This window comes from Trachemys scripta, chromosome 24 (assembly GCF_013100865.1).
Source record: "Trachemys scripta elegans isolate TJP31775 chromosome 24, CAS_Tse_1.0, whole genome shotgun sequence".
Lineage (NCBI taxonomy): Eukaryota > Metazoa > Chordata > Testudines > Emydidae > Trachemys > Trachemys scripta.
The window spans coordinates 5,030,245-5,056,359 of NC_048321.1; the positions used below are offsets into that span (position 1 = coordinate 5,030,245).

Sequence of the window (26,115 nt, forward strand, 5' to 3'; positions counted from 1 at the left end):
CGCCCACCACCACCACCGAGGCCGAGACCACGTTCACCTTCTGCAGCTCGCTCTCTGCTGGGGGGGACAGACAGGGAGGGGCTGAGACGGCAGCCTGGGGGGCACGGCACAGCCAGTGTCCGAGCAACAAGGGTGGGCCTGCAGGAACCCGGACTCCAGGGCTAAAGGGGCATCAGACTAGACAGACAGATAGGTACTTTGGGCGGACAGATGGATGGACAGACAGATGAATGGATGGAGAGATAGATGGATGGACGGATGGATGAGTGGACAGATGGATGGATTGATGGACAGATGGACAGATGGAAGGAACCCTCTGGAGGTGAGGCAGAGGGGCCAGGCGAGGGGGGTTGGTGTATCTCTGGGGCGGCGGGGGGGGGGGGCGTGTGTGCCAGGGAACCACCCCTCGCTCCGTCTCTTACTATTTCTCGGAGATGCGCCTGGTTTTCCGTCGGTGGTAGAGGGTCATGAACACGACGACCAGGACCAGCAGGCAGAGCAGCACGGCCGCGATGACGCCCACCACCACCACCGAGGCCGAGACCACGTTCACCTTCTGCAGCTCGCTCTCTGCTGGGGGGGACAGACAGGGAGGGGCTGAGACGGCAGCCTGGGGGGCACGGCACAGCCAGTGTCCGAGCAACAAGGGTGGGCCTGCAGGAACCCGGACTCCAGGGCTAAAGGGGCATCAGACTAGACAGACAGATAGGTACTTTGGGCGGACAGATGGATGGACAGACAGATGAATGGATGGAGAGATAGATGGATGGACGGATGGATGAGTGGACAGATGGATGGATTGATGGACAGATGGACAGATGGATGGACGGATGAGTTGACAGATGGACGGATGGGTGGATGGACGGATGGATGGGTGGGTGGACAGATGGACGGATGGGTGGATGGATGGGCAGATGGGCAGATGGATGGATGGATGGGTGGATGGACGGATGGATGAGTGGACAGATGGACAGATGGGTGGATGGATGAGTGGACAGATGGACAGATGGGTGGATGGATGAGTGGGCAGATGGACAGATGGGTGGATGGATGGGTTGGTGGACAGATGGACACCTGATGTTTAGTTATCAGCCCCAGCTCGTGCTAGCTCTGAAGATCCAATCTGTTTCTGTAAGGCTAAGGATTCCCTACCCTACTCCCTGTAGCACAGCGCCCCCTAGCAGCACTCAGGGGCTCAGCGCGCAGAGCGCTCCCTGCTGTATCACCATCCCTGCCTCCTGCGGCGCTGGGCTCTCCAGGGAGGGCTCCCTGCACAGGTGCTGACCCAGGCAAGTCCTGACGCTCTGCCGGACTCCGGAGCCCCCCCCGACACTGAGCAGCACTGGGCCTTAGAGCAATTGCTGGGCAGAGGGGACGAGACGGGCAGATTCCCCCAGGAGAGCTCAGACCCTGGTGAGGGGAAGGTGCCCGAACCCAATGGGGCTGGATTTGGACCCACATGCAGAGGGCCCAGGGTGAGCCCAGGGCCAGCGCTCTGACTGCACCAGCAATGGGTGGGCAGGGTAACCCACAGCCCCCACTCCGGCTGCTGGCTCCAGGATGGGACTGACACTGGGCATCACAGGCGGGGAGCTGGAGAGCCCCAGGGAGTGTCTGCATCCAGCAGCCCTATTCTACCCATCAGAGCCAAGCCCCCTCTATCACCTTATCAACCCCACCACAAGGGGCGCTGCCACCCTGCCTGCCCCAGACTCTACCTTTTATGCTGATGCTGGCCCGAACCTCCTTGGCCGCAAACCTGTTGGCGACCTGGCAGATGTAGATGCCTGTGTCGTCGGGGGTGAGGGGTCTCTGGAAGAGGAGGGTGGCCCCCTTGACCTTCACTCCTTCGGGCATGGGGCCGTTGAGCCTGGGGAGCAGAGGGGCAGAGTCAGTGGGGGGAGCTAAGGGGGAGGGCAAGGGGTTGAACAGGCAGGGAGCAGCGATCCCATCCGCTTTAACCAGGGTCTGTGCAGCAGCTGTTCCCAGCTGCCATCCCTGCCCTAGAGCAGGGGTCTGCGCTGGGGGGAGGGGGGGTTTCCAATGGAAAGAGGTGCTAACGGGAGCTCTATGGGACAAGCTGAAAGCCCCTGGAATAGAGAGAGAGACAGAGACACACAGACACAGTAAGACACATGGACGGACACGAGAGAGCCCCCCAGATAACTTCTCGTGCCCCCCCCCCCCCAGCCCTGTGCCCCACGGCTCTCCCTGCAGCCCCGTGGCCTCCGGTTGCCTCCCGGGCCGACGTGCCTGGACGGGCGGCTGTGGTGGGTGGGGCGAGCCGGGACACCGTGAACAATAGGTGCTGAAATCAAAGGGCTCCCTGCCTTTTCCCACGGTTCCTGCGCGGCTGATCAGTGCCGGGGCCTGCCCAGACACAGCCCGAAACGCCACGCTGCTCCTTGCGTCACCACACTGGGACTGAGTCGGCATGACCCGGGCCACCGGTTCCATCCCACACGCCAACACACAGACACACACGCATGTGAACAGAGGGACATGTGGACATACACACATAACACGAACCCCTGCGCAAACGTGCACACATAAATGCCCCCACACATGCACACGTACACACACACACACAGACCCCCAAACACAAATTCATCTCTCCAAACCCATCTACACAATGTATAGCGTCAACGCACACAGACACACATGCCTATCCAGGCACCCACCCTCTAATTTGCACACACACGGGCACAAACACACACACACACGAGGCAGACACATGAGCACAAATACAAAAACACGTCCGCACGCAGCCACACAACCTGGCTTTCGGAGTTCAGCGTGGGGAGAAAGCTCCAACCGTTGGTTATGTAGCACACCCAGTGCAGTAACACCCGGAGGCTGACCCAGGCCAGCGTCCCATGGTGCCAGGAGCTGGCACATACCCTCCTTTTAATTGGAGCTGTGGCACTGTGCACAGGCCCTCCTTGCCAGTCTCTAGGCATCCCAGTCAAAGGCCCTCTCCTTGCAGGGCCTGGCCAGAGCCCCCCAAGGGAGCCAACTAGCACCACGTTCCCCCATGCTGCCCTTTTGCCTCTCCTCCCTGCGGGTGCATGTGGCCCCAGGCTGCCTCCAGCGACCTACGGCATGTCCCAGCCAGTCCCTGCCGCCCCAAGGGCTCCCAAGACAACAGAGATGGCAGGGCAATGACTCAAGTGTTTATGGAGGACAGCGCTTCCCTTTGAATGGCTCCGTGGGAGCTGTGCACTCCAGCCTCCTGGATTCCCAGCCTCTGGGATCACGAGCGTTGTTGGCTGGGAATGCAGCCGCAGGTCTGGGACCGGGCTAATGGGCACCCCGCCTTGGCTGGCAGGAAGAAGATGGAGGTGAAATTGATTTTGTGGGCTGGAGTGGGAGGGCACTGCTCAGGGGAAGCTCGCAGCCTTGCAGTCCCAGCTGCCGGAGGCTTGCCCATGTGAAATCACAGGCAGCATCTGGCAAACCTCAAACAACTCAGCTGGGACTGACTGGCTGACATGCAGAATATGCCACCCCACTAGAGATTGTGAAGAGCATGTTAGACAAACCCCTGTCAGGGATGGTCTCAGATCATGCTTAATCCTGCCACAAGTGTGGGGGACTGGACTAGATGACCTCTCGAGGTCCCTTCCAGTCCTACGATTCTACGTCACCAACTCGTTGGCTTTGAGGTAGCCATGAACGAAGCCAGGCCTATGGCTTGGCCAGGGAGGGCAGCCATCGACCGGCTCGTTGACCCAGAACACAGCCCTTCTCAGAGTGCCGATCCTCAGCGTGAGCCGGTTGTCATCAGGATTCGAACCCGGGACCTCCAGAACTAAAACACCAGCTGCTGCTGGAGTAACTCCACTAACTGGCAGCTGTAGTAGGCTCTCCTGTGGGTCACACCAGCTCCTCATGCCCATATTCCGGCTGGAGGCGGGTGGGGAGTGGGCACCCCCTTGGAGTCTGCAACCATGGCAAACTCCCCTATGAGACCCAGAGCCCGGTCTGGCCGACCCCCTGAGGCTGGGCGGCGAGTCCAAACCTTGGGGTGCTTCTCAGACCTGAGCCCCCCGCACCCTCCAGCATCAGCTCCCGACAGAGGCACAGGCCAGCCCTGCCCCGGGAGCTGCGCTGGGAAGGAGAGCCCTGCCCGCAAGAGGTGGGCTCACACTTACCGGGTCCAGTTGTAGGTGGGTGGGGGGTTGCCCTCACCAAGGCACTTCAGCGAGACGCCCTCCTTGCCCGCCTGCCAGTCCTCCTCCTCCTCGTGCCCTCGCACTGAGGCGTCCGAGAGATCTGGGCAGGGGGAGGGCAACAACCGTGAGAGGGGAGAGAGAGAAACGCCCACCTGGGCCCTCCCTTCACCCCCCTGCCTGCACCCTTCCCATCGCTGACCCCACACCCACCTTGGTCTGTGCAAACGTGTCCCCCATCCCAAGCCCCTCAACTAACCCCCTGGGGCCCCATGTGATCTGGGGTTCCCCTTCAGCCCCCCACCCCAGGGTATATGCCCTCCCACTCGGATGGCAGCTCCCCTTGGATGTCTCTGCTCCTCCCCCGCTCCATAGCACCCCCCAGTGGGTCTCTGCCCCCCCATGACAACCCCCAGGGGGTCTTCGTCCTACCCCATGCCAGCCCCCTAGGGGGCCACTACCTCCGTGGCAGGCCCCTAAAGGTCTCTGCCCCACCCCCATGGCACCTCCTGGATGGGATCTCTGCCCCCCACGGCAGCTTCGCTGTGGGTCTCTGCTCTTCCCCATGGCAGCCCCCCAGGGCTGTGTCCCCTGAGGTGGGACGTACAGGCGACATTCAGCACGTGGGTGATCCTCTTCTCGTGCGGCAGCCCCGGGTGACTGACGACGCAGGTGAGCGTCTTGCCGTTCATGCTGCGCCCGGGCACCAGGAAGAACTCGCTGGTGACGGAGGCTGAGCGGGGGTGCAAGGACTGGCGGGTGCTGTTGGTGCCGTGCACCTGCGTCTCCCAGGTTACGGTGGGCATGGGGTTGCCCTCGGCTGTGCAGGAGGCGGCCAGCGTCCTCCCCTGCCCTTCCTCCAGCCGGGGGCCGGGGTTCAGGGATGGCAGCGGGGGCACTGCAGGGAGAATGTAGAGCGGTGACGGGGGTGTAAAAGGCAGCTTCCCCCGGGACCCCACGCAATCTGAAATTTGCACACACACCCCGCCAGGTTCCCACGCAGCCCAACTACTGCCCACCCCCCACCCCCTGGGCCCCACACAGCCCGGTTACTGCTCCCCCCCCGCCACCCCCAGGGTCCCACACAGCCCGGCTACTGCCCCCCCCCGGGCTTCACACAGCCCAGCTACTGCCCCCCCACGGGGTCCCACGCAGCTCAGCTACTCCCCGACCCCACCCCAGGGCCCCACGCAGCCCAGCATTTGCACACCCCCGTGGGTGTTTGCACGCCCAGCTACTGCTCCCCTCCACAGGACCCTATGCAGCCCACCTACTGCCCCCCACCCCCATGGGGTCCCACACAGCCTGGCTACTTCCCCCTAACCCCACCGGCCCCCACACAGCCCAGCTACTGTCCTGGGATGAGGAGTTTGGAGATGCAGGAGGGGGCTCCGGGATAGGGCAGGGGTTTGGGGTGCGGGGGAGTGAGGGTTCCAGCTGGGGGTGCAGGCTCTGGGATGGGACTGGGGATGAGGGATTTGGGGTGCAGGAGGGGGCTCCAGGCAGGGCAGGGGGTTGGGATGCAGGGGAGTGAGGGCTCCAGCTGGGGGTGTGGGCTCTGGGGTGGGGCCGGGGATGAGGGGGTTGGGGTGTGGGAGGGGACTCCGAGCTGGGGCAGGGGGTTGGGGGCCAGGGAGGGAGAGGCTCCGGCTGGGGCTGGGGCCAGGAATGAGGGGTTTGGGGTGTGAGGTCCCGGCAGCGCTTACCGCAGCTCCGAGGAAGCGGCCACCAGGTCTCTGTGGCCTCTATGCATGTGGGCGACCAGGCGGCTCTGTGCGGTGCATGCTGCCTTTGCGCCCGGAGGCACCACCCTCACGCAGCTCCCATTGGTCATGGTTCCTAGCCAATGGGAGCTGTGGAGCCGGTACTGGGGCGGGGGCAGCGCGTGGACCTCCGAGTGTCTGGCTGCCCAGTGCCCCAGCGCCTAGGGGCCACAGGGACCTGGCAGCCACTTCTGGAAGCCAGGCAGAGCTACGGCAGACAAGGAGCCTGCCTTAGCCCCGGGCCCCCGCTGCGCTGCAAATCGCACTTTAAACGGCCCGGTCGGCGGTGCCAACCAGAGCCGCCAGGATCCCTTTTCCACCGGGCGTTCCAGTCGAAAACCGGACGCCTGGCAACCTTAGGCCCCTGCCACGGAATCCCATGCAGGCCCAACTCCTGTCTCGGGGTGCCCTGCACAGGCCCTGCTCCTGCCCTGTGGGGGCCACTCGGGGCCTGGCTCCTGCCCCCCAAGGGACTCGCACTCCAGGGGGCCCTGAACAGGCTCAGCTCCTCCCCCAAAGGGCCCCACGCAGACACCCCAACCACCCCTCCAGGGCCACCCCTGCATACCCAGCTCCCCCTACACTCACTGTATAGCCCCCACACCTTCGGGGTCCCTCAGCCCCGACACAGGCCTGGCCCAGAGACCAAGCGTTTAGGTCCCCTGCAGGCTGGGGCTCAGGGGTGCTCCCATCCCAGTGGCCGGGGCACCCCCGCAAACCCCCGATCTCTGCAATGGCCTAGCCGGCTGGAGTGGGGAAGGCAGCTCTGCCCACAGCTGGCCCAGCAGAGCCAAAGGCACCTGTAGGGCAGAGCCAGGCAGCCCCGGTGCCCCGTGCCCAGACCCTCACCCAGCACGCTGAGCGTCATGCTGTCCTGGAAGTTGCCCGACGGGAAGGTGATGAGGCGGCATTCGTAGGCGCCCTCGTCGGCCTGCACGGCGTTCTTCAGCACGATGGCGCCGTCCTCCAGCGGCCCCGGTGCCCGCCGCAGCACCCGCCCTGCGTAGGGCTCCTGGACGTGCTCCCCGTACTCCAAGTTCAGCACCGCCACCTCCACGTTCTGCCCGTCGGCGCCCTGCTTCAGCCACGTCACCTGCACCACCTTCTCGCCCTCCTGCGCCCGATAGCGGCACGGCAGCACCACGTCCTGGCCCAGCACCACGGTGACGCTGCGCTCCATCTCCAGCACCCCCGCCAGGGACCCTGCGGGCACAAGAAGGGGAAGGGTTAACCCACGGCCCCCAGGGAGGGAAGACACCCCCCCCCAGCCACGCAGAGCAGACTGGAGCTGTGCCAGGATCCATGAAGGTGAAATTCTCTCTTTGCCCACAGAAGAGCACGGGCAAGCTCCCCCCCACACACACACACACAAGCCCCCAGTCTACCCAACCTGGGGGGATGGGGACCCTCTGGGCTCAGCCCGTGCTAGACCAAACTGGGCCAGGGGGTCCTACTCCACAGAACAGGATCCCAAGCCTCTATGGGATCAGAAGGTGTGGAGCTTGCAGGATGGCAGTGGCACTGTGAGTAGCAGGCCCCTGGGAGGAGAAGGCAGACACTAGCTCCCCTTCCTGGCCACAGAGACAGTGGGGGCCCTCCTGGGACATTCCCCCGTACTGGGAACAAAGCTCTCTCAGGCAGGCACGGACGGGACAGATAGTGCAGTAGACTAGGAGTCAGGACCCTGGGGTCTAATCCTGGAACTGCTACTGATTGGGTCCGGGACCTTGGGTAAGTCACATCACCCCCCGCTGCCTCAGTTTCCCCTTCTGTGTCACATGGATGACTCGGCCTTGCCTCCCAGCACCCTTGAGAGGGCTGAATTCCTGCTCTGAGCCCGTCAGGACTAGAACCCAGGAGTCCTGATCCATGCCTGTGCTGTGCCCACGAGGCACTCCGTGCTCTTCAGCCCCCCAGTGCCACTAGCCCCTCGACATTATGCAAACACGCCCCACTGAGCAGCTGTTTTGCCAACAACAGTACACGGGCGTCCTCGCTGTTCCCTGGCACTGGGCTGAGTCGCGACAGCTATGTGGTGGGTCCCAGCGTGGGTGGAAACGTTTCCATAGGACCCAAGACGGTCCCTCTTCATCCAGGAATCATTGCACCGATTCCTCCAGACTGCCATCCCCCAGCATCCAAGGCCAGAAGGGACTGTTGTGATCAGTGTCTGGGACAGGCCCAGGGCAGTGGGGGACTTTTTACCATTTCCTGAAGTGCCAGCTGGAGGCAGGGTAGTTGCCTCCATGCACCAACCGGCCAGTCGGATCAAAGCTGCATTCCTATAACGTGCCCTAAGGCCACGTAGTCACACAGCCACCCAACTGGGAACGCTACTTGGGCCCCTCCTCTAACCACAGGACCTCCCTCCCTCCCAGAGCTGGGAACAGAACCCAGGAGTCCTGAGGCCCAGTCCTGGTGCACTAACCATACTAGACCCCTGCAGCCATCTCAGAAGAGACCAATGGGCCATTCAGCCCCCTATCCTTCGTTCAAATTTCCTTGACCTCCCCGCATCTGTCTGTATCCAGCTGTTGCCTCTTGTTTTACACTCAGATTGTCAGCTCTTGGGGCAGGGGCAGTCTCTGTCCTGTATTTGTACAGCACCTAGCGCAACGTGGGCCTGGCCTGTGACTAGGGCGCCCAGGTGCTACTGTAATACACCTAATAAATAACATACAGCACCTGCACTCTGGGGTCTGGTCCATGGCTGGGGCTATGGTAAGGCAAACAATAAATAAATAATAAAGAATGACAAACAACCCTCAGTCCTTCCTGACCCCGAGCTGGCATCAGCCCCCGCCCTGAAGCATGGGTTGGATAGTTCATGTGACCCTGCATCCTTGCCGACAAGTCTGAGCGAATCGGCTCCTGCGAGGAAGGCGCTGACTGCATTTCCGACGGGCCGGCCCACAGCGCACACCTCTGCGGATCGCTGCCTCGCGCAGGGGAAGGGCGTGCTGCGCTCAGACCTGGCCTCTCTCCAGCCGGAGCCACCAGCTGAGGAATGCTGCTCCCTCTGGGGAAGCGGACGGGCCAGCGAGTCCAGATAAACCGGCCTGCTCAGATACCAGGGGCCATGCAGCAGCTTGTGCAGATTCCACTCCCTTCCTCTCCCCACATCCTCCCCTTCGCCCCAACTCGAGGAGGGGCCTGTGCGGCTGGCTCAGAGCTGGCTGAAGGTAGGGAGAGCCCTGCCCCGCTGGAGGGGGCTCAGGCACTCCCCACCTCCTTGGTGGCTCCCCTGGGAATTTCGGAATGGGGCTCGGTGCATTTCCCCTGGTTCCCCAGGCACCAGCATTGCTGCCTCTTAGGCTAAGGGCTCTCAGGTGGATACCCCAGCCCGTCCGATTTCACAGCCACCTGCACTGGAGTCCTGCCCACCCCCACCATTCCCAGCTGAGCAACTGACACATACAGAAAGGGACAGGTCCCATAGCTGGGCCAGTAGCCCAGGAGTGCGGGGCCAGAGGACTTAGAGCCCAGCGTCCCCCACTTGGCCCTATGGCTGCTCGTGGGAGCTCTCTCCAGGCCAATGGACCCCCAGGGAGCGGAGAAGTTGCTTTGTTACATTTAGAAGCCATTGAAAATAACTGATCGGCGATCCCACCTACTGGGAGTCAGGGGCCAAGTCCCTGGCTGGGCTAAATTCAGCATTCCTAGCGCGATGCTCGTTGACACCAGTCGGAGTCTGGCGCCCTGGCATCTGGATTTACCCATTGAACAGCAGGGATTCTCCATGCAATCCTGGAAAACATGCCGCTCTAGAAAGATCCAGTCCACCAGCATGGGTTCTAGATCTGCCCATTTGAATGCCAGGGGTTGTAGATTTAGAACAGCGCACGAGCCTTTGGGGTTCCAAGATCCATTTTCCTTTGGAAAAACCTGCACTCTTAGCTGCTGCTGCTTTAATATTAATTATCATTGTTATTATTACACATAATTATTAACAATTATTATTATTGTTATTATTCAGTGACTTCCACTGAATTGGAAACTGGTGGGTTCCAAATCAGTTTTGATCAAGTGAAAAATGGCTACAGAAAACTTAAACCAAACTTTTTTTTTCTCTTCTAAGTACAGATTTGGTGAAACCCCAAAGGCCCATGGACCCTCCCACCACAACTCGGAAAGGCACCGTCATAGGAATGGGTCAGTCCGACTCCCCTCGTCGCTAGCAGATGGTGGCATTCTCAGGTTGTAACTGTTATTCGACGCGATGGAGGGAACCGTCCCTGTACGTTCTCAGTGTGGAGATGGGTCACATGAATCTGATGATCACAGATTTTGAAGCCAAGGGAATGTTAGATCCTCTCGCCTGACCGCCTGTAGCTCACAGGCCAGTAAATTCCAGTTCCCCCTGTACTGAGCCGAGTAACTTGACATCCACTCGGCATCTGAAGACATCACAAGATGGAGAATCCACCACTTCTCTTGGGAGTTTGTTCCACTGGTCAATCACTCTCAACCTCAGACACGTGCCTTGATTTTTAATGGAATTTGCCTGCCTTTAACTTCCAGCCATTCGTCCTTGTTCGGCCTTTCTCCACTAATGAGCCCGTTAGTACCCAGGATTTTCTCCCAGGCTGTTATACCATGATCAAGTCACAGGGTGTGTAAATCAAATACACAGTTTGCGCTGTATGAATTAGTTATATACATCGTCCAATCAGCTAACAGCAACGAGGCCGTGTGACTTAATGTAACTAGCCGACAGCACAAATTGCAGATCTCACCATGGAATATAAAAGGGATCCCCATTGGATTCCATGCGACATTCGCTTTCAGGAGCTCTGTGAGCGCAGGTGCTAAAAACGCGCTGCAGGCGAAGATTCGCACTGCCAGCCCCGGGGCCCGGGAACGGCCCCAGTTGGGGAGCGTGAAGGGGTCCCACTTGCACGGCTGGATCAAAGGAAAGAGCGTTCTTGGGAGCCAACCGTGTGGGGTGAAACTGCAAATCTCCAAGTTGGAGGCTTTGGAACTGTGGCTACCAATATTCTGCACGGCCTGGAGCTTCCCATGGGAGACCTTACCCCGTCCTGGGGCTTGAGCGTGGGGCAGCTGCTAGGGTGAAGCCCTCACCCCAGTGGCACAATTCCCACTCAGTCTGATGGGCCAGGGTTTGCCCCGGACGCCCTCCCTGGAGTCACTGGCCAGTGAAATTCACTCCTGGGCAGGGGGCGCTGCAGACCCTGAGGGGTTGGACTGAAGCCAGACTGGGGCCCAGCCAAGCCTTGCATTACAAAAGACCATCTGCAACATAGCCAGGGCTTCCAACTGGTAGGTAGCAGAGCCTTGGTAGCTACTACACTCGCTGGCAGCCCAGCTCCCCCATCAGTGCCAGCAGGAGACAAAGAGGGAAATGTCTAGCGGAAGTTCCCATGGTCAGGCAGTGCCCAGGCCCGGTGCCCACCAGTGCCCAGTATGTAAGAGGGAGGTGGGGAGCTCATTGCTTACATCCCCCTCCTTGGCTAGCTGTCCCTGCGCTGCCCTGCCCGTCTGAACTCTTGCCAAGGGACCAACTCAGCTGTACAGGTCCCCGCTCTCGCTGTGCCCGGGGGTGTCGCCTGCGTCCGTGGGTACGTCCATCCCCACGTGAAGGTGTGATGGAAGCAGGGGGTAGCAGCGGTAGTGTAGACGCAGCAATACGGGCTTCAGCGCCGGCTAGCTCCCGGGGGCGTGGCCTGGGGCGGCTAATCGGCTACACGGCTGCTGTTACGCCAGCTAGATTACAGTTCACATTTATCCGACAAGTCAGTATTTGGCCATTGCTTATCCATACAGCGAATCACCCCTCCGGACATTGTACTTATCACAGCATTTACTCAATGGATGCTAAGCATATGTAGTCTCGGCTCATGAAAGCCTGTTTCCATATGCTCATTTTAGCATTAAGCTTGTAGGTTGGTTTGTAAGTGATCAGTGATAAATGTAGTAAGAAAACCAAAACAGAACAGATTCAGTGTATTTTTAAACAAAGCTGGTAGGGGAACCACTGGAGGTACTAAAGTCTAAGCCTGGAACTCTGTGCAGGATTTCCCAAACACTTCTATAGCACAACATAAATAAGAAAGCTCACCCACAAAAAGACATATGGGGCTGAGAGCGAGTTGTGTCAGTCACCACCCATCTGCTACCTCCCTACGTGGCACTTGCAGCGTAGATGTATTCTGTCTGCGTGTTTCTGTGCATGCCCGTGTGTGCCTCCTAGCACCCGGCTTTCTCGTGCCAGCTGAGTGTGTGCATGAGAGAGCGCATGTGGGCATGCCTCTATGTCCCGTATGGACCCTGTACCTGAATATATACACAGGGTCGTACTTAGGGTGACCAGATGTTCCAATTTTATAGGGACAGTCCCAATTTTGGGGTCTTTTTCTTATATAGGCTCCTATTACCCCCCACCCCCATCCCAATTTTTCACATTTGCTGGCTGGTCACCCTAGTGGTACTCAGGGCAGCGCGCCCGTCCCACCACCCGCACCGCCAGGGCCACGCTGCTGTTTTCAGTGGGAATTACCCCTCCGGCCACAGTACAGACATACCCTGTGTGTCTTGTGTTTCTGTGTGCGTCTGTGTCTGTGCTTCCACAGTGTGCATCCATGTCTCCGCATGTGGGTGTCCGTGTCCATGTTTGTGTGTCCATCCATGTCCATATGTCTGTGTGTGTCCATGTCCGTGTGTGCACACATGTCCACATCTGTTTATGTCCATCCATGTCCATGTATCCTTGTCTCTGGGTCTATGTGTCCATGGGCATGTGCAATCCCCCATCACACGCTGCAATCCCCCACATCCCTCCCAATCACACGCTGCAATCCCCCCATCACACACTGCAAACCCCCACGTCCCACCCAATCACACGCTGCAATCCCACCATCACACACTGCAATCCCCCACATCCCTCCCAATCACACGCTGCAATCCCGCCATCACACGCTGCAATCCCCAACATCCCTCCCAATCACACGCTGCAATCCCCCCATCACACGCTGAAAACCCCCACGTCCTGCCCAATCACCCATCCCACTCTGGGCTCGTGCCATACAATACCTCTGTGCCCCTATACAGCCCCTGGCAATGCCATGCCAATTATCACCCCCGTGAGCTGGGTCAGGTTTGTTCTCATTCTACAGAGGCAGGTCCTTGCCCAGCGAGTCAGTGACTGAGCCGGAATAGAACCCAGGCGTCCTGCCTCCTCTGCACTCTCCGGCGCAAGCCAACGTCAGCGCCCCCGGCGACGCACAGCCCGGAGCCATGCAGCAAACATCCCGGGGCCAGCGCCAACAGCCCGTGTTTGTTCAGCCTCCAGGAAAGAAAACACCGCTGTGAAGAAGCCTCCTGGGCAACAGAGCCCCAGCCAAGCCAGAGCTCTTGCGCCATGGGGACGGGCGCCCTCCCCAGCAACAGCATGGAGGGAAACAACCATCCAGCAAGCGCAGACACTCACTGGCCTCAGCACATTTTGCACTGTGGAGGCCCTGTTCTTGGTTAGGGTCTGGGCAGCGCCGGGCACAATGGGCCCCTGATCTCGGTCGGGATCTGCGCCGCACCTGGCACAACGGGGCCCTGCTCTCGGTCGNGCAGCGCCCGGCACAATGGGCCCCTGATCTCGGTCGGGGTCTGTGCAGCGCCCGGCACAATGGGCCCCTGATCTCGGTCGGGATCTGCGCCGCACCTGGCACAACGGGGCCCTGCTCTCGGTCGGGGTCTGTGCAGTGCCCGGCACAATGGGCCCCTGATCTCAGGCGGGGTCTGTGCAGCGCCCGGCACAACGGGGTCCTGATTTCGGTCGGGATCTATGCAGTGCCTGGCACAACAGGGTCCTGATCTCGGTCGGGGTCTGTGCAGCGCCCGGCACAACGGGGTCCTGATCTCGGTCGGGATCTGCGCAGCACCTGGCACAACGGGGCCCTGCTCTCGGTCGGGGTCTGTGCAGCGCCCGGCACAACGGGGTCCTGATCTCGGTCGGGGTCTGTGCAGCGCCCGGCACAACAGGGTCCTGATCTCGGTCGGGGTCTGTGCAGCGCTTTGTGTACAGGGCCTAGGCCCTGCTGTGATATCAACAATAAATAAGTGACACAATTTTGTAATAAGCCCTAACTGATATCTAGCCCTTTTCAGGGTAGATCGCAGAGTGCTTTACAAAGCAGGTGAGTGTAATTATTGCTATGTTACAGATGGGGAAATGGAGGCACAGGAGGGGAAGTGACTCACCCACAGTCACCCAGCAGGCCAATGGCAGAACTGGGAACAGAAACCTGTTTTCCTAGATCACAATCTAGTGCTCTACCCACTAGACCTTGCTATTTCCCTGGGCACTCAGGACCCCGGGGGCTCTGTGCCAGTGGAGGATTAGTAATAAGCATGCACCATTCTTTGCCCTTCCCTGGCATCTCCCCCGCTTCCGAGTCCCGCTCGACACACCTGCATTCATCAGCCCCAGTACTGTTCTGCCCGCTTCACAGCTGGGCAGCCCGCCCAGGCATTCGGATGCCACCAGCTCCATGTGATTGGCTGGGAAAGGTGTGGAATGCCCTGGGATGGTGCAGGCAGAGGGGGGGAGGGTTTGCGCACACACACACACACACACACACACACACACACACACACACACACACACACACACACACACACACACACACCCTGCACGCTGGAAATCAAGGTCTCTGAATCAGCTGAACGTGAGCTCCCAGTGCGATGTTGCGGCCAAATGGGCTGATATCCTGGGAGGCGGAAGCAGGGGAATGGGGCGTAGGAGCAGAGAGGTTATTTTACCTCCGTCTCTGGCACTGGTGTGACCGCTGCTGGAATCCTGTGTCCAGTTCTGGTGTTCAAGGATGTTGATAAATTGGAGAGGGGTCAGAGAAGAGCCACAAGACTGATGAAAGGATCAGAAAATCTGCCTTACAGCGATAGCCTCATGGAGCTCCGTATGTGACTTAACAAAGAGAACGCTACGGGGTGACTTGATCCCAGTCTATAAGTACCTAGATGGGGAACAAATATTTAATAACGGGCTCTTCAGCCTAGCAGAGAAAGGTCGAACACCATCCAACGGCTGGAAGTTGAAGCGAGACACATTCAGACTGGAAATAAAGTGTAAATTTTTAACCGTGAGAGTAATTAACCCCTGGATCAATTTCCCACGGTCGTGGTGGATTCTCCGTCACTGCTCATTTTTCGATCACGCCTGGCTGTTTTCCTAAAAGATCTGCTCCAGGATGTTCTCTGGCCCTGGGTCATGCAGGGGGTCAGACCGGATGATCTGTGAATCTATGACTCTCTCACACACAGACCCGAATGCCCCGGTTTCTGCTGCCCAAGCCATGTTGCTGCAAACTTAGCACAGCCCCTCATCCTGTTCCCACTGCCCCAGCAGCCCCAGCATCGCCCCCTAGAGCCAGCGGCGAGGAATAGCCCTGGCAACAAAACCTAGGCCCTGCTCTTTCCCCACGCAGACCCTGAGCGTGGGGTGAGCTCCTGGCTCTCAGATCCACCATGTCAACAGGGCAGCAAGGGTAAGATCCCCCTCCTGCCAGGGGGGTGCTGCTCCTTCGAGGTGCCTCTAGGTGCTATTCAACCATCCCTCAGCAGGGTGGGTCTTTGCTGCCCTTTGGAGGCCGGCCCGTGAGTCAACTGTCAGTGCCATCCAGAGAAGTTCCTCTAGCCCCACCAGAGTCAAACCCCACGGCCAGCAGCACTAAAGCAGAATCTCTTTCCCAGAGTGCTCCAGGCCGTGCTGCCTGATGGGGGCGGGACAGAGAGGCCTCGGTTTTCTTGAGAACAAAAGGGACGTTGGGAAGGGGCATCGTCTGCTCGAGTGGTCCAACGTGCCCTGCGTCAGTCTGGGCAAGGGGCCTGACCCTATGGAGCCACTTCCAGCACTGCCCAGAACTGCAAGACGACGGGGACTCAGGCTGTTCAACCGACCCCTTTCGTTTGGTAGAAAGGGACTCAGGACTTGCCAGACCAGGGGCCCATCTAGCCTGGCATCCCGCCTCCGACAGCATCCAGATCAGAGGACTAGAAACCCCCTAGTGGGCGAATAACCTGCCCAGAGGGGGAACCCTCCCCCCCAGCTCCTGCCCCAGGCCCCCCAGCAGAGCACAGAGCAATCTGGGGCAGGGCAGATGAGACCCCGCCCCACAAACTGCAGAGCATCAGCAATTCCCAATGACTTCCCCAGGTGCTCGGCACCTCTCAGGATCGGGCCCTTTGTACAGCCCCTCCGCGCTGCCCCGCTGAATTGACCCCCTGGCGAGCAAGTGACCTTGCCGCACTGACCCTGGGACGTGCCAGCCACCCACAGCAGGGCAAAGGGGGCTCAGCCCAGAACACCTCCCTGCCACAGATGCCAGAGGCAAAGCTGACCCGCTGCGTGCCCCATGTTGCCAGGGCATTAACAGCTGTACTCAGCCCACTAGTGGCTTCCAGAGGGTCAGCCAAGGGGCCCGTGGCAGGACTCTGATCCCATCAGCATTCCTGTTGGCTCAGCACTTCCCCCCAGCTGAGGACGCGCCCTGGAACTAAATGCCCCATTGTAGCAGAGGATCATGTGCGAACATGGCTGCAAACGCTTAGCTCCACACATTACCCTTAACTCTGACCCTGCATCCCTCGTGCATCTTCCTCACTGGCCCAGAATCCCCATCCCAGTCCACAGATCTGGGCACCCCAATGTCCCCCGATGCAATCCGGAACTCCCCTCCCATCCGACCATGCCCTCCCAACGCTTCCACAACCAGCTGGTGCTCTTTAACCTCCCCGCAGAGAAGCATGAATCCTTGCACTGAGCACAAGGTCCTTCACTAGTGCAAGGACCCACGCTCAGCTGCAGAGCACAAGAAGAACCACACACCACTAGGCTACTCTAAGGCCAAACCACAGAGCTGAGGGAGAACACCGGGCATATCAGAAATCTGCAGAGACAGTGCACAGCGGCTCACCAGCTCTGGCCCACACGCAAGGAACCATGGGATCTGGCAGGTGTTTCTGTCACATCGGCCAGTGCACAGCCACCTTGGGATTTTGTTTCCAGCTTTTCACGGCTTTCTGGGATCAATCAATAACAACCAGACCCCAGCTCCCAACCCCCGATCACAGAATAGGCTTGATTCCACCAGGACTTCAGGTATTTAAAGGTATTTCAGTGCCTGAAGATGCAGACAGATGCTTAGTGGGAGTTTCAAAGACACCTAAGTAAATCTGGCACCTGACACCCTTTGACTTACCATAGGAGTTTAGGCACCCAACTTGCTGAGATGTTCCCCAGCCCCTGGGAGTCCCTTCAATGTATGCACGAGGGGGGGAACATGACTTGCAAAGTGAAACCAGCGCGCCTGTCACCCCAGGGCCCGCGGGCAGCATTCCCCTGCTCACTCCTGTGGTTTCAATGCTGCATGGCACTTTTCCCAATTGAGGCTTCCATGGTGTTTGCTTAACATGACCAAAAACAGCCCCCTTTCAGGCTCAGAGGGACATTGCCTAGCTGTATATGGAGATATACCTATCTCAGAGAGCTGGAAGGGACCCTGAAAGGTCATCTGAGTCCATCTGCCTTCACTAGCAGGACCAAGTACTGATTTTGCCCCAGATCCCTAAGTGGCCCCCTCAAGGATTGAACTCACAACCCTGGGTTTAGCAGGCCACTGCTCAAGCCACTGAGCTGTCCCTCCCTCCAGCTAGGCCTAGTGCTGGTGCCTATTCTGTGATCGGGGGGGTTGGGAGCTGGGGTTTGGTTGTTATTGATTGATCCCAGGCTTCGGGGACAAAGGGCACAAGGGCCGCCCGGCCGTGCAAAGCTCCTGGCCCTGCGAGCGCCGGAACAAACAGCAATGGGCAAAGAGGTTTCTGGGAGATCAGCACCGCCGTGGCTGAGCTGCCAGCTCCACGCGTCAGCAGTGCTGTCTGACATCACTCAGCACCCGGGGCAGGAAGTGGCCTGCAGCGCCACGCATTGCAGCAGGAACCGCGCCCCCCTGAACTCGGGTCCCGGCAGGAGCCGGGAAGGAGCTCCAAACACTTGGCTTCTTCGGCACTTTTCACGCCCGAGCTCAGATCCTGCCTCTGATTTGAGATCTGGAGCAAGGACCCTTTGGGTAAGCCTATGTTCCAATCAGCTGTGGAGCCAACTCCCCTTGCAGCCTGTCCCCCCAGGCCCTCTCCACCAAAACTGGGTGAATCAAAAGGAATCATCGCTCCCCAGTGCGTGAGAAAGGAGCGGCCAAACCAGAAGAACCAGATCTCCGCCCAGGTCACTTTCCTTTAACCCTGTAATCCCCTGCTAGCTGCAATGCCGAGAAGCCTCCAGCCCGGGTCGGGAGAATCCGGAAGGGAATGGAAACTGGCCCAGTCTTAGCCATTGTATCTGCTTCCTGGCGCCTTGGCTGCACCAGCAAAACCAGACCTGCGATTCCCTCCTGGTCCGGCCCCAGTCCCTGCAGCACCCCTGCTGGGAGAGGCTGGAACTGGAGCAACAGCAGAAGAGTTAGGTTAGACAGAGCTCAGGTGCTTCCAGCGTCTCCCAGCAGGGGGCGCTGTGGGGAGCAGGGTAGGAGCGTTGGCTGCAGGGGGAGAGCGCCCGGCTCCCAGCCTCCCCAGCAGGAGGCGCTGCAGGGAATGACGTCCAGGCTTCAGCACTCTCACCTTCCTGCAGCGGCAGCTCTGCAAGTGGGGACTGCCGCAGGCCGGGAGCGCCCGGAGTGGGGGTCGCCAGGGCCAGAGACCCGGCCACATTCCCCACTCTGGGAATTGTAAACCAGCCTGGCTCCTGACGTCTGCCCTAGCCTTCCCATGGCAGGTGGCCCTCCCTGCCCTGCAGGGGAATGTGGGGCACGTCGCACACACGCCACACGCATGCATGTCGGCGGGCACTCCTGTAGGGGGAGATGGGAAGGCGACGACAAAGGATGCTCCCCTGGGGGATCACGCCTCTCTCCCCCCACCACCAGTTCCCTGCTCGGGGGGAGCCCATCACCTCTCTATGCCCCGTGAAACATGGCTAGGCCCAGGCTGCTGTCTGCAGGGAGCCCAGCCGCATGCCAAGGGTTCGCCCAGCCCATCCGGCCCTGCCAATCTCCCTTGCCTCCCTCGCTGTTGCTGTAGCCACAGCCACGGTAAACAGAACCGCCCTGTCCTGGTAAATAAACAGGGGTGGAGCTGGGCCCCTGGGGATTCCTGGCTCTTCCTCGCCACCCCTGGGGAAGCCCACAGCCAGCTGGGGCTCAACGGCCCCTGCACGTAGGAGTGGTGCTGCGGGCGTGACCCGGGTCCTCTCCCATCCCAGCAGCTGGGCATTAGGTCACATCTAGGGACTGTTCTTGGGCACAGGGGCAGAGCTGGGATAGCCACAACGTCTGTGCTCCACGGGGAGGGCAAAGCGATGCCCCCTGCCAGCTTGGCAGAGAGCGGGCACCTTCAGACTGGTGGCCCATCCTCCCTGCTGGCTGCTCTGCCCACAAGAGCCCCCATTACACACCTCATGGCCCCCTCTAGTCCTGCCCCCCAATCAGTTCCATCTCCCGTAACATGCCTGGCCGATTGCGCTGAGCGCCGCAAAGGAGGCAGTGTGGCCTGGTGGTTAGCGTGGGAGACAAGCCGTCGAGACAGCTGGGCCCCGCCCTGCTCCTGTTGGAACCTCCCACGCCACAGCCCTAGCTTCCCTCTCCCTTACACCACTCCTGATTTACCCAAGGGCATGCAAGAGGAGAGACTCAGACATACGCCCACCTCAAAGACTTCACTGGGGGGCAGGTTGGAGCCCTGGGGTTCTGCTTCTAGCTCTGCCCCTGGCTGTGCGCAAGTCACTGCCCTTTGCTGCGCCTCAGTTTCCCTATCTGTAAAATGGGGACAACATTCCTGCTGCACCTCCTTCCCTAATGAATGAACGTCTGTAAAGTGCTTAGAGCATCTCACGATGGAAGGTGCCGTAAGGAGTCAGGTATCACGTGAAGAGAATCCTTCCTGACCCTTGGGGTGCTGCCCTGAAGCATGACAGTGGAACCCCCTCCCTCCGCAGAGATTCTCCTGCAGACCAGAAGCATTGGTATTATTTACATACATTTTGGTAGCACCCAGGGGCTCTTACTGAGCTCAGGGCCCTGTTGTGCCGGGCGCTGCACACCATGCAATAGCATTGGCATCTGGGAATAGGTGATGATGTAGAAAGATTGTCTCATTTTCATGCTGGACATTTTCACTCAGGCCCCCAGGCTCCCATGTCTCTGTTCCCCACACCAGCTACCTACAGCCTGTGGGTTAACACCCAAAGTATTAACTTATTAATAATTATGTATTATTATTAATAATAATAGTTATTATTTGTATTACAGTAGCACCTAGACACTCCATTCTTGGACCCCATTGTGCCAGGCGCTGTACATTTTATTAGGTGTATTACGGTAGTGCATAGGCATCCCGGTCCTACACCAGGACCCCATTGTGCCAGATGCTGTACATTATTTATTAGGTGTATTATGGTAGCACCCAGGAGCCCCAGTCATGGCCCCCCTGGTGCCAGGCGCTGCACAAACCCAGAACAGACAGACTTTCCCTGTCCCAAAGAGCGTCCCAGCTAGTCAGGTTCCTTCCGATCCTCCCTGAACTCTCACCTTGGTTCCCAGCCCTGACCTGCCCTTTCCACTCCAGCTGAATGAGAGCAATAAATAGCCGTCGGTAGCACACTCGGCCCATCCACATTATAACAACATCGCCTTGCTCCTACCCAGCGCGATTCAAACCCTTTATGGGGGTGTCTACACGGCTCACTGCGCCTGGGCTCGGACGCAGGTTTGAGCCCAAATCGCCCTTCTGTCCGCATCCACATCAGAGACTTGGGTCAGCGAGCACTCAGGACCCGGGTCCTAGGACCTGCTGGGGGGTGGATCAGAGCCGAGTCCTGCTGAGACTCAGGGCCAGCCCTGTCATCCTGCCATGTGGACGCAGCTCAAGCCGCAGGCCGGAGTCAGAAGGTCTGCACGGTGCAGTATGGCCGTGTTAGCACGGCTGTGAGACCTGAGGCCAGCCATGGAAGCCCGGGTTTACAATGCAGCGTGGGCGCTCAAGTGCAGACTTGGAAACATGAGTCCACTTACCCAGGTCCCCTGCTGCTGGGGCCGAGCTGGGGCATGCACGGTCCCCAGACGTGGGTGGGAAGCCTGATTCGCCCGCGTCCTGCCCCGGTGCAGGGCGGCAGGGGAGGGGGGTTCTGTGTGATGCTGGTAGGGGAGGTGCTTGGCCAGAGACTGAAACATCAAGGGGCATAAATCACCAGGCGGTGCCATCCCAGTCCCAGGCTGCATGGAGGGGAACCAGGGAGGCCTGTGGACAGGCGGGTTCCTGCCACAGCTTTTCCTGCTGCCCCTACCCCGGGGGGCAAGGGGGCTGCTTTAAATGCATCCTGCCTGGCACTCCTGGGCAGCTCCCGTGCTGCTGGCCTTAGCAGCAGAAGGCCAGATGCTGGCACGGAGTCTCCCCACTCCACCCCTCTCTGTTCCCTAGGCTGGGAGGTCACCAGATGGAGTCAGACTTGGCTTCCTTGCCCCATTGCACGGGAGTCTGGGAGCAGCAGCTCTGTGTGTGTTGCATGCATGTCCCCACGTCTGTGCATCCGCACACACGTCACAGGGTGTGTGCAGGACTGCACATGCACGTAACTGTGCAAGTGTGTGTGTGTGAGTGAGTGTGAGCACACAAGTATTCCTGCGCAAGTGAGCATATACACAGCCACACTCTCACACATGTGCTTGTTTGAATGCGCACACCCACTTAACAGGACAACTGCACGAGCCCACGAGCGTGCGCACCTGCTTGGGCACACAGGTGTGCACACAAGTGTGTGAGCACACAAGCACATGGACCTGAGTGTGCAAAGTCATGCACGTGCAAATCTGGATTGAGTGTGCCCAGCAGAGACCCAGAATACCGGCAAGTTCAGGAGGGAGCACTTGAAAGTTGTGCCACGCTGGTGTGCGTGCTGCACGTGCATGTTGGAGGTTGTACTAATGAACGTGCGAGGGCACACAAGAACACTGATGTGTACCCATGTGAATCCATGCTCTGCATGTGGTTCGCCTGTGCCATTCTCTGCCCAGGGACAAACGTGACCTGGTCCCATTCTGTAGGGAGGGGCATGAAGCCATAGGCTCCTCCTACCGGGGGGAGGGGCACAGCAGGCTCTCAACATCCAGATCCACCCCCAGCCCTATGGCACAGAGCCAGCTCGTCACACCAGCTCCCACACACTGCGTGAGCCTGCCAAGCTGTCGGCTGAAATCCCCAGAGGCTGCACTCGCCAAGGGGCGAGATGGGGGGTGGGGAGGCACAGAAACCACCTGCCATTAATCTGCAGCTCCCAGCCCCATGTCATCCTAATCCCCACTCTCAGGCCCGGCTCCCCGCCCCGCCAGGCTCGAAGCTGCTGGCTGAAAGGTTTAGCTGCTCCCAGACATCTAGCCGGGGGTCTGGGAATCCCCGAGGTGGGGGTGGCGAGAGGCGCCTGCCTCAGGGAGCCCAGAGTCACCGAGCAAGGAAGGGGGTGTTACTTGCTCAGGAACAAGGGGGGCAGTTACACCCTCCCCCTGAACTTGGTTCCCCCATCTTTTCACACGTCTATATGCTCCACATCCCCGCAGGATGCAGTTTAACCCCACACAGCGTCCCCCCCCCAAAGCACTGACACCCCTTTGCCCACCCCCAGAGCTGTTCAGTCCCAGGGGTCTGGATACACAGAGCCCAGGGCTGGGTTTCCCTCCTGACCCCAGCTGGCACATAAGCCCTGCAGGCTGAAGGTGGCCAGGCCTTGAAACCAGCCCCCCTCCCCCACTAACCAGCATAAGCGCAGACCCAGTTCTACCTCCCACCCCGCCACTGCCACCCAGGGTAAGGGCGAGGGAACCAGGCCGCAGAGCCCTAGAACGCTGGTTCTGCCCTGGCACGGAGCCTCTGGGGGCGGCTGGAGCAGCGGGCACACAGAACAGGCCCTGGAGAACATTGGGATGGGGGCTGGTCTACACTGGGAACGTACGGCGGCCCAGCTGCAGCTCCGAGGGGGTGAGAAATCCACTCCCCAGCCTAAGCCCAGTGCAGCCAGTGCTAGGCCAATGGAAGAATTCTTCTGTCCACCTCGAGGGCGGGAGACACCCTCCGTCGCTGTCGGGAGCGTCTGCACTGAAGCGTTTCAGGTGTAGACCAGCCCGGAGGGTTTACACTGATTCGGAGCACTGAGCCTCCCAAATCCCCTCTTGTGGAGCCAGGGGAGGGCCCTGTGCTGGTGCCAGCACGGTGGGTGGGTGGTGTGGGGAGCTCACAGCTCCCCTCAGCCCAGCCTCCTGCAGCAGAAGGAAATTCGCAGCTGCTTTAGACCCAGCAGGGGGCGCTGTGGTGAGTGGGGCTGGAGCACTGCCTGTAAAGAGAGCATCCAGCCCCAGCTCTCCCAGCAGGGGGCGCTGCGGGGATGGGAGTGGGGCAGGAGCACCAGCCGCGTGGGGGGGGGGGGGCTCCGGGTGTGACTACATCACTGTTTTACTTTAGCAGATCCTCTGAAGGTTTACCAAGAATGAAGCCAAGAACCCTCCCAGCAGAAGCCAAGAACCGGCCCACGCTAGATCCCCTCTCCTCCCAAACAGCCGGTCCCTTTAATATCCGACAGGCCAGGAAACAATGGGCGCCCCAGGCCCTACCTGCTGATTAACGTCACGCTGGGTCTTTAGGAGAATTAGCTGCCAGCTGGGCTTATGTCAGCCCCCCATTGTTCTGGGTCCCCGGATCCAGCCGGGAGCTTCCCTCTGCCTTTCACACAGAAGCGTCTCACGTCCATGCACCCTTTCCCCACACAAGCCCTCCGGCTCCCCGCACCAGCCAGCAGGGCTGCCCTGCTCCAGTGTGACTGCTGCCTTCTGCGCCTCCATCTCTGCTCTGGGATGGTCTGCAGGGCCACGAGGAGTGGATGGAGCCCCGGTTCAGCCACAGCTCCCGTCCCCGCTCTGTGCCTCAGTCTCCCCCCAAGAGAGGGCTGATCCTGCCCTGCTGCACAAGGTTAATTCATCCAGGCCTGAGAGGCTCCCGGAGAGAGGCCTGAAGAAGGGCCAGGGCACAACACCTGCCAGCGTGAGACGCACCCACAGGCTGTCAGCGCTGCCAGGGGGTAGCTCCCATCCAGACCCTATCCTACCTCGTGCGGTGGAACCCCCCAGCTCCGCCCATCCTGGGCCCGCACTGAGGCGAGGGGCAGTGACAGCTCGGCTGGCGTTTCCCCGGCCCAGGGGCAGGCCGCAGCTCTCAGGGCTGGGAACCCGGATGCTTGAGCCCTGAAATTGATGGGGAGCCAGAAAAGGAGAGAAACGGGTCCCTGATCCCGATCCCATCCAATCTGGAGGGGTCTCCCCGCGTCGCATGCCCCGTGGCACAGGGGCAGCGCGCTGCCGGCACAAAGGAGCAGCCTCTTCCAGCAGTTGCAGCCTTTGCTGTTTGCACCAGTAAAGCCCGACCACTGGGGAACACGCACTTCTGGCAAGGAGCCGCCCGGCATCCCACAGGAAGCAGGGTGGCTCTGAGGGCTGCGTGTGGCACAGGCTCGGAGGCCGTGGCTGGGGCTCAGTTCAGAGCCCATGCCAGGGGGCCGTTCTCCTCCCCCTTAGCAGCGTTCTGGGCAGGGAACACCACCGAGGAGTCCCTGAGATGCACCAGGATGCCCCGTCCCTTCCAACCAGACGTTCCCGCAATGCGGCAGAGCCTAAAACTGCTGTCAAGCCGTAGGGACAAGAGACACAAAACCCCTGGGAGATGGCTTGTTCTCTGCTGATCACTTGCCAGTGCACTGGGTAAAAAGTGAGGTGGCAAAGTTTGCAGATGATACTAAACCGCTCAAGACAGTTAAGACCAAAGCAGACTGCGAAGAACTTCAAAAAGATCTCACAAAACTAAGTGATTGGGCAACAAAATGGCAAATGAAATTTAATGTGGATAAAGGTAAAGTAATGCACATTGGAAAAAATAACCCCAACTATACATACAATATGGTGGGGGCTAATTTAGCTACGACTAATCAGGAAAGAGATCTTGGAGTCATCGTGGATAGTTCTCTGAAGACGTCCATGCAGTGTGCAGAGGCGGTCAAAAAAAGCAAACAGGATGTTAGGAATCATTCAAAAAGGGATAGAGAATAAGATGGAGAATATCTTATTGCCCTTATAGAAATCCATGGTACACCCACATCTTGAATACTGCGTACAGATGTGGTCTCCTCATCTCAAAAAAGATATACTGGCATTAGAAAAGGTTCAGAGAAGGGCAACTAAAATGATTAGCAACAGAGAGTCCTGTGGCACCTTTAAGACAAACAGAAGTAGTTAAAGGTGCCACAGGACCCTCCGAGGCTTTTTACAGATTCAGACTAACACAGCTACCCCTCTGATACTAAAATGATTAGGGGGTTGGAACAGGTCCCATATGAGGAGAGATTAAAGAGGCTAGGACTTTTCAGCTGGGAAAAGAGGAGACTAAGGGGCGATATGATAGAGATACATAAAATTGTGAGTGATGTGGAGAAAGCGAATAAGGAAAAGTTATTTACTTGTTCCCATAATATAAGAACTAGGCGCCACCAAATGAAATTAATGGGCAGCAGGTTTAAAACAAATAAAAGGAAGTTCTTCTTCACATAGCGCACAGTCAACCTGTGGAACTCCTTGCCTGTGGAGGTTGTGAAGGCTAGGACTATAAGAGAACTGGATAAATTCATGGAGGTTAAGTCCATTAATGGCTATTAGCCAGGACGGGTAAGGAATGGTGTCCCTAGCCTCCGTTTGTCAGAGGGTGGAGATGGATGGCAGGAGAGAGATCACTTGATCATTGCCTGTTAGGTTCACTCCCTCTGGGGCACCTGGCATTGGCCACTGTCGGTAGACAGGATACTGGGCTGGATGGACCTTTGGTCTGACCCAGTCTGACCCTTCTTATGTTCACTGATCTAGCTTGGAGCACCACAGGCTGGGGCTCCCTGCTCTTCCCGGCCGCTCTGCTATCCACTGGATCTCGGCGATCCGGGAACAGCTCCCAACACCAGGCAACCAGCACAGCTCCTGCTCATGGTCCTTGGATCGCACCAGCCTCCCTGGGGCATGCAACCCGCTCTCCCCAGCATGCGTTCAAACCAGCCCCTCCAGATCCAATCTTCCAGGCAG

At 59.1% G+C, this 26,115-nt stretch overlaps 1 protein-coding gene across 1 annotated transcript in view; it reads right to left on the reverse strand.

Moving 5' to 3' along the window:
- The window catches only part of NECTIN4 (nectin cell adhesion molecule 4), a 46,837-nt gene that overhangs the window by 10,291 nt on the left and 10,431 nt on the right, over nt 1–26,115 (reverse strand). Inside the window, exons 2-6 of the mRNA XM_034757015.1 lie at nt 6,785–7,138; nt 4,780–5,070; nt 4,155–4,275; nt 1,719–1,870; nt 423–570 (exon numbers count right to left, since the gene is read on the reverse strand). Of these exons, the coding sequence (XP_034612906.1) occupies nt 423–570; nt 1,719–1,870; nt 4,155–4,275; nt 4,780–5,070; nt 6,785–7,138 (1,066 nt within the window). The remainder of the gene's footprint in view (nt 1–422; nt 571–1,718; nt 1,871–4,154; nt 4,276–4,779; nt 5,071–6,784; nt 7,139–26,115) is intronic.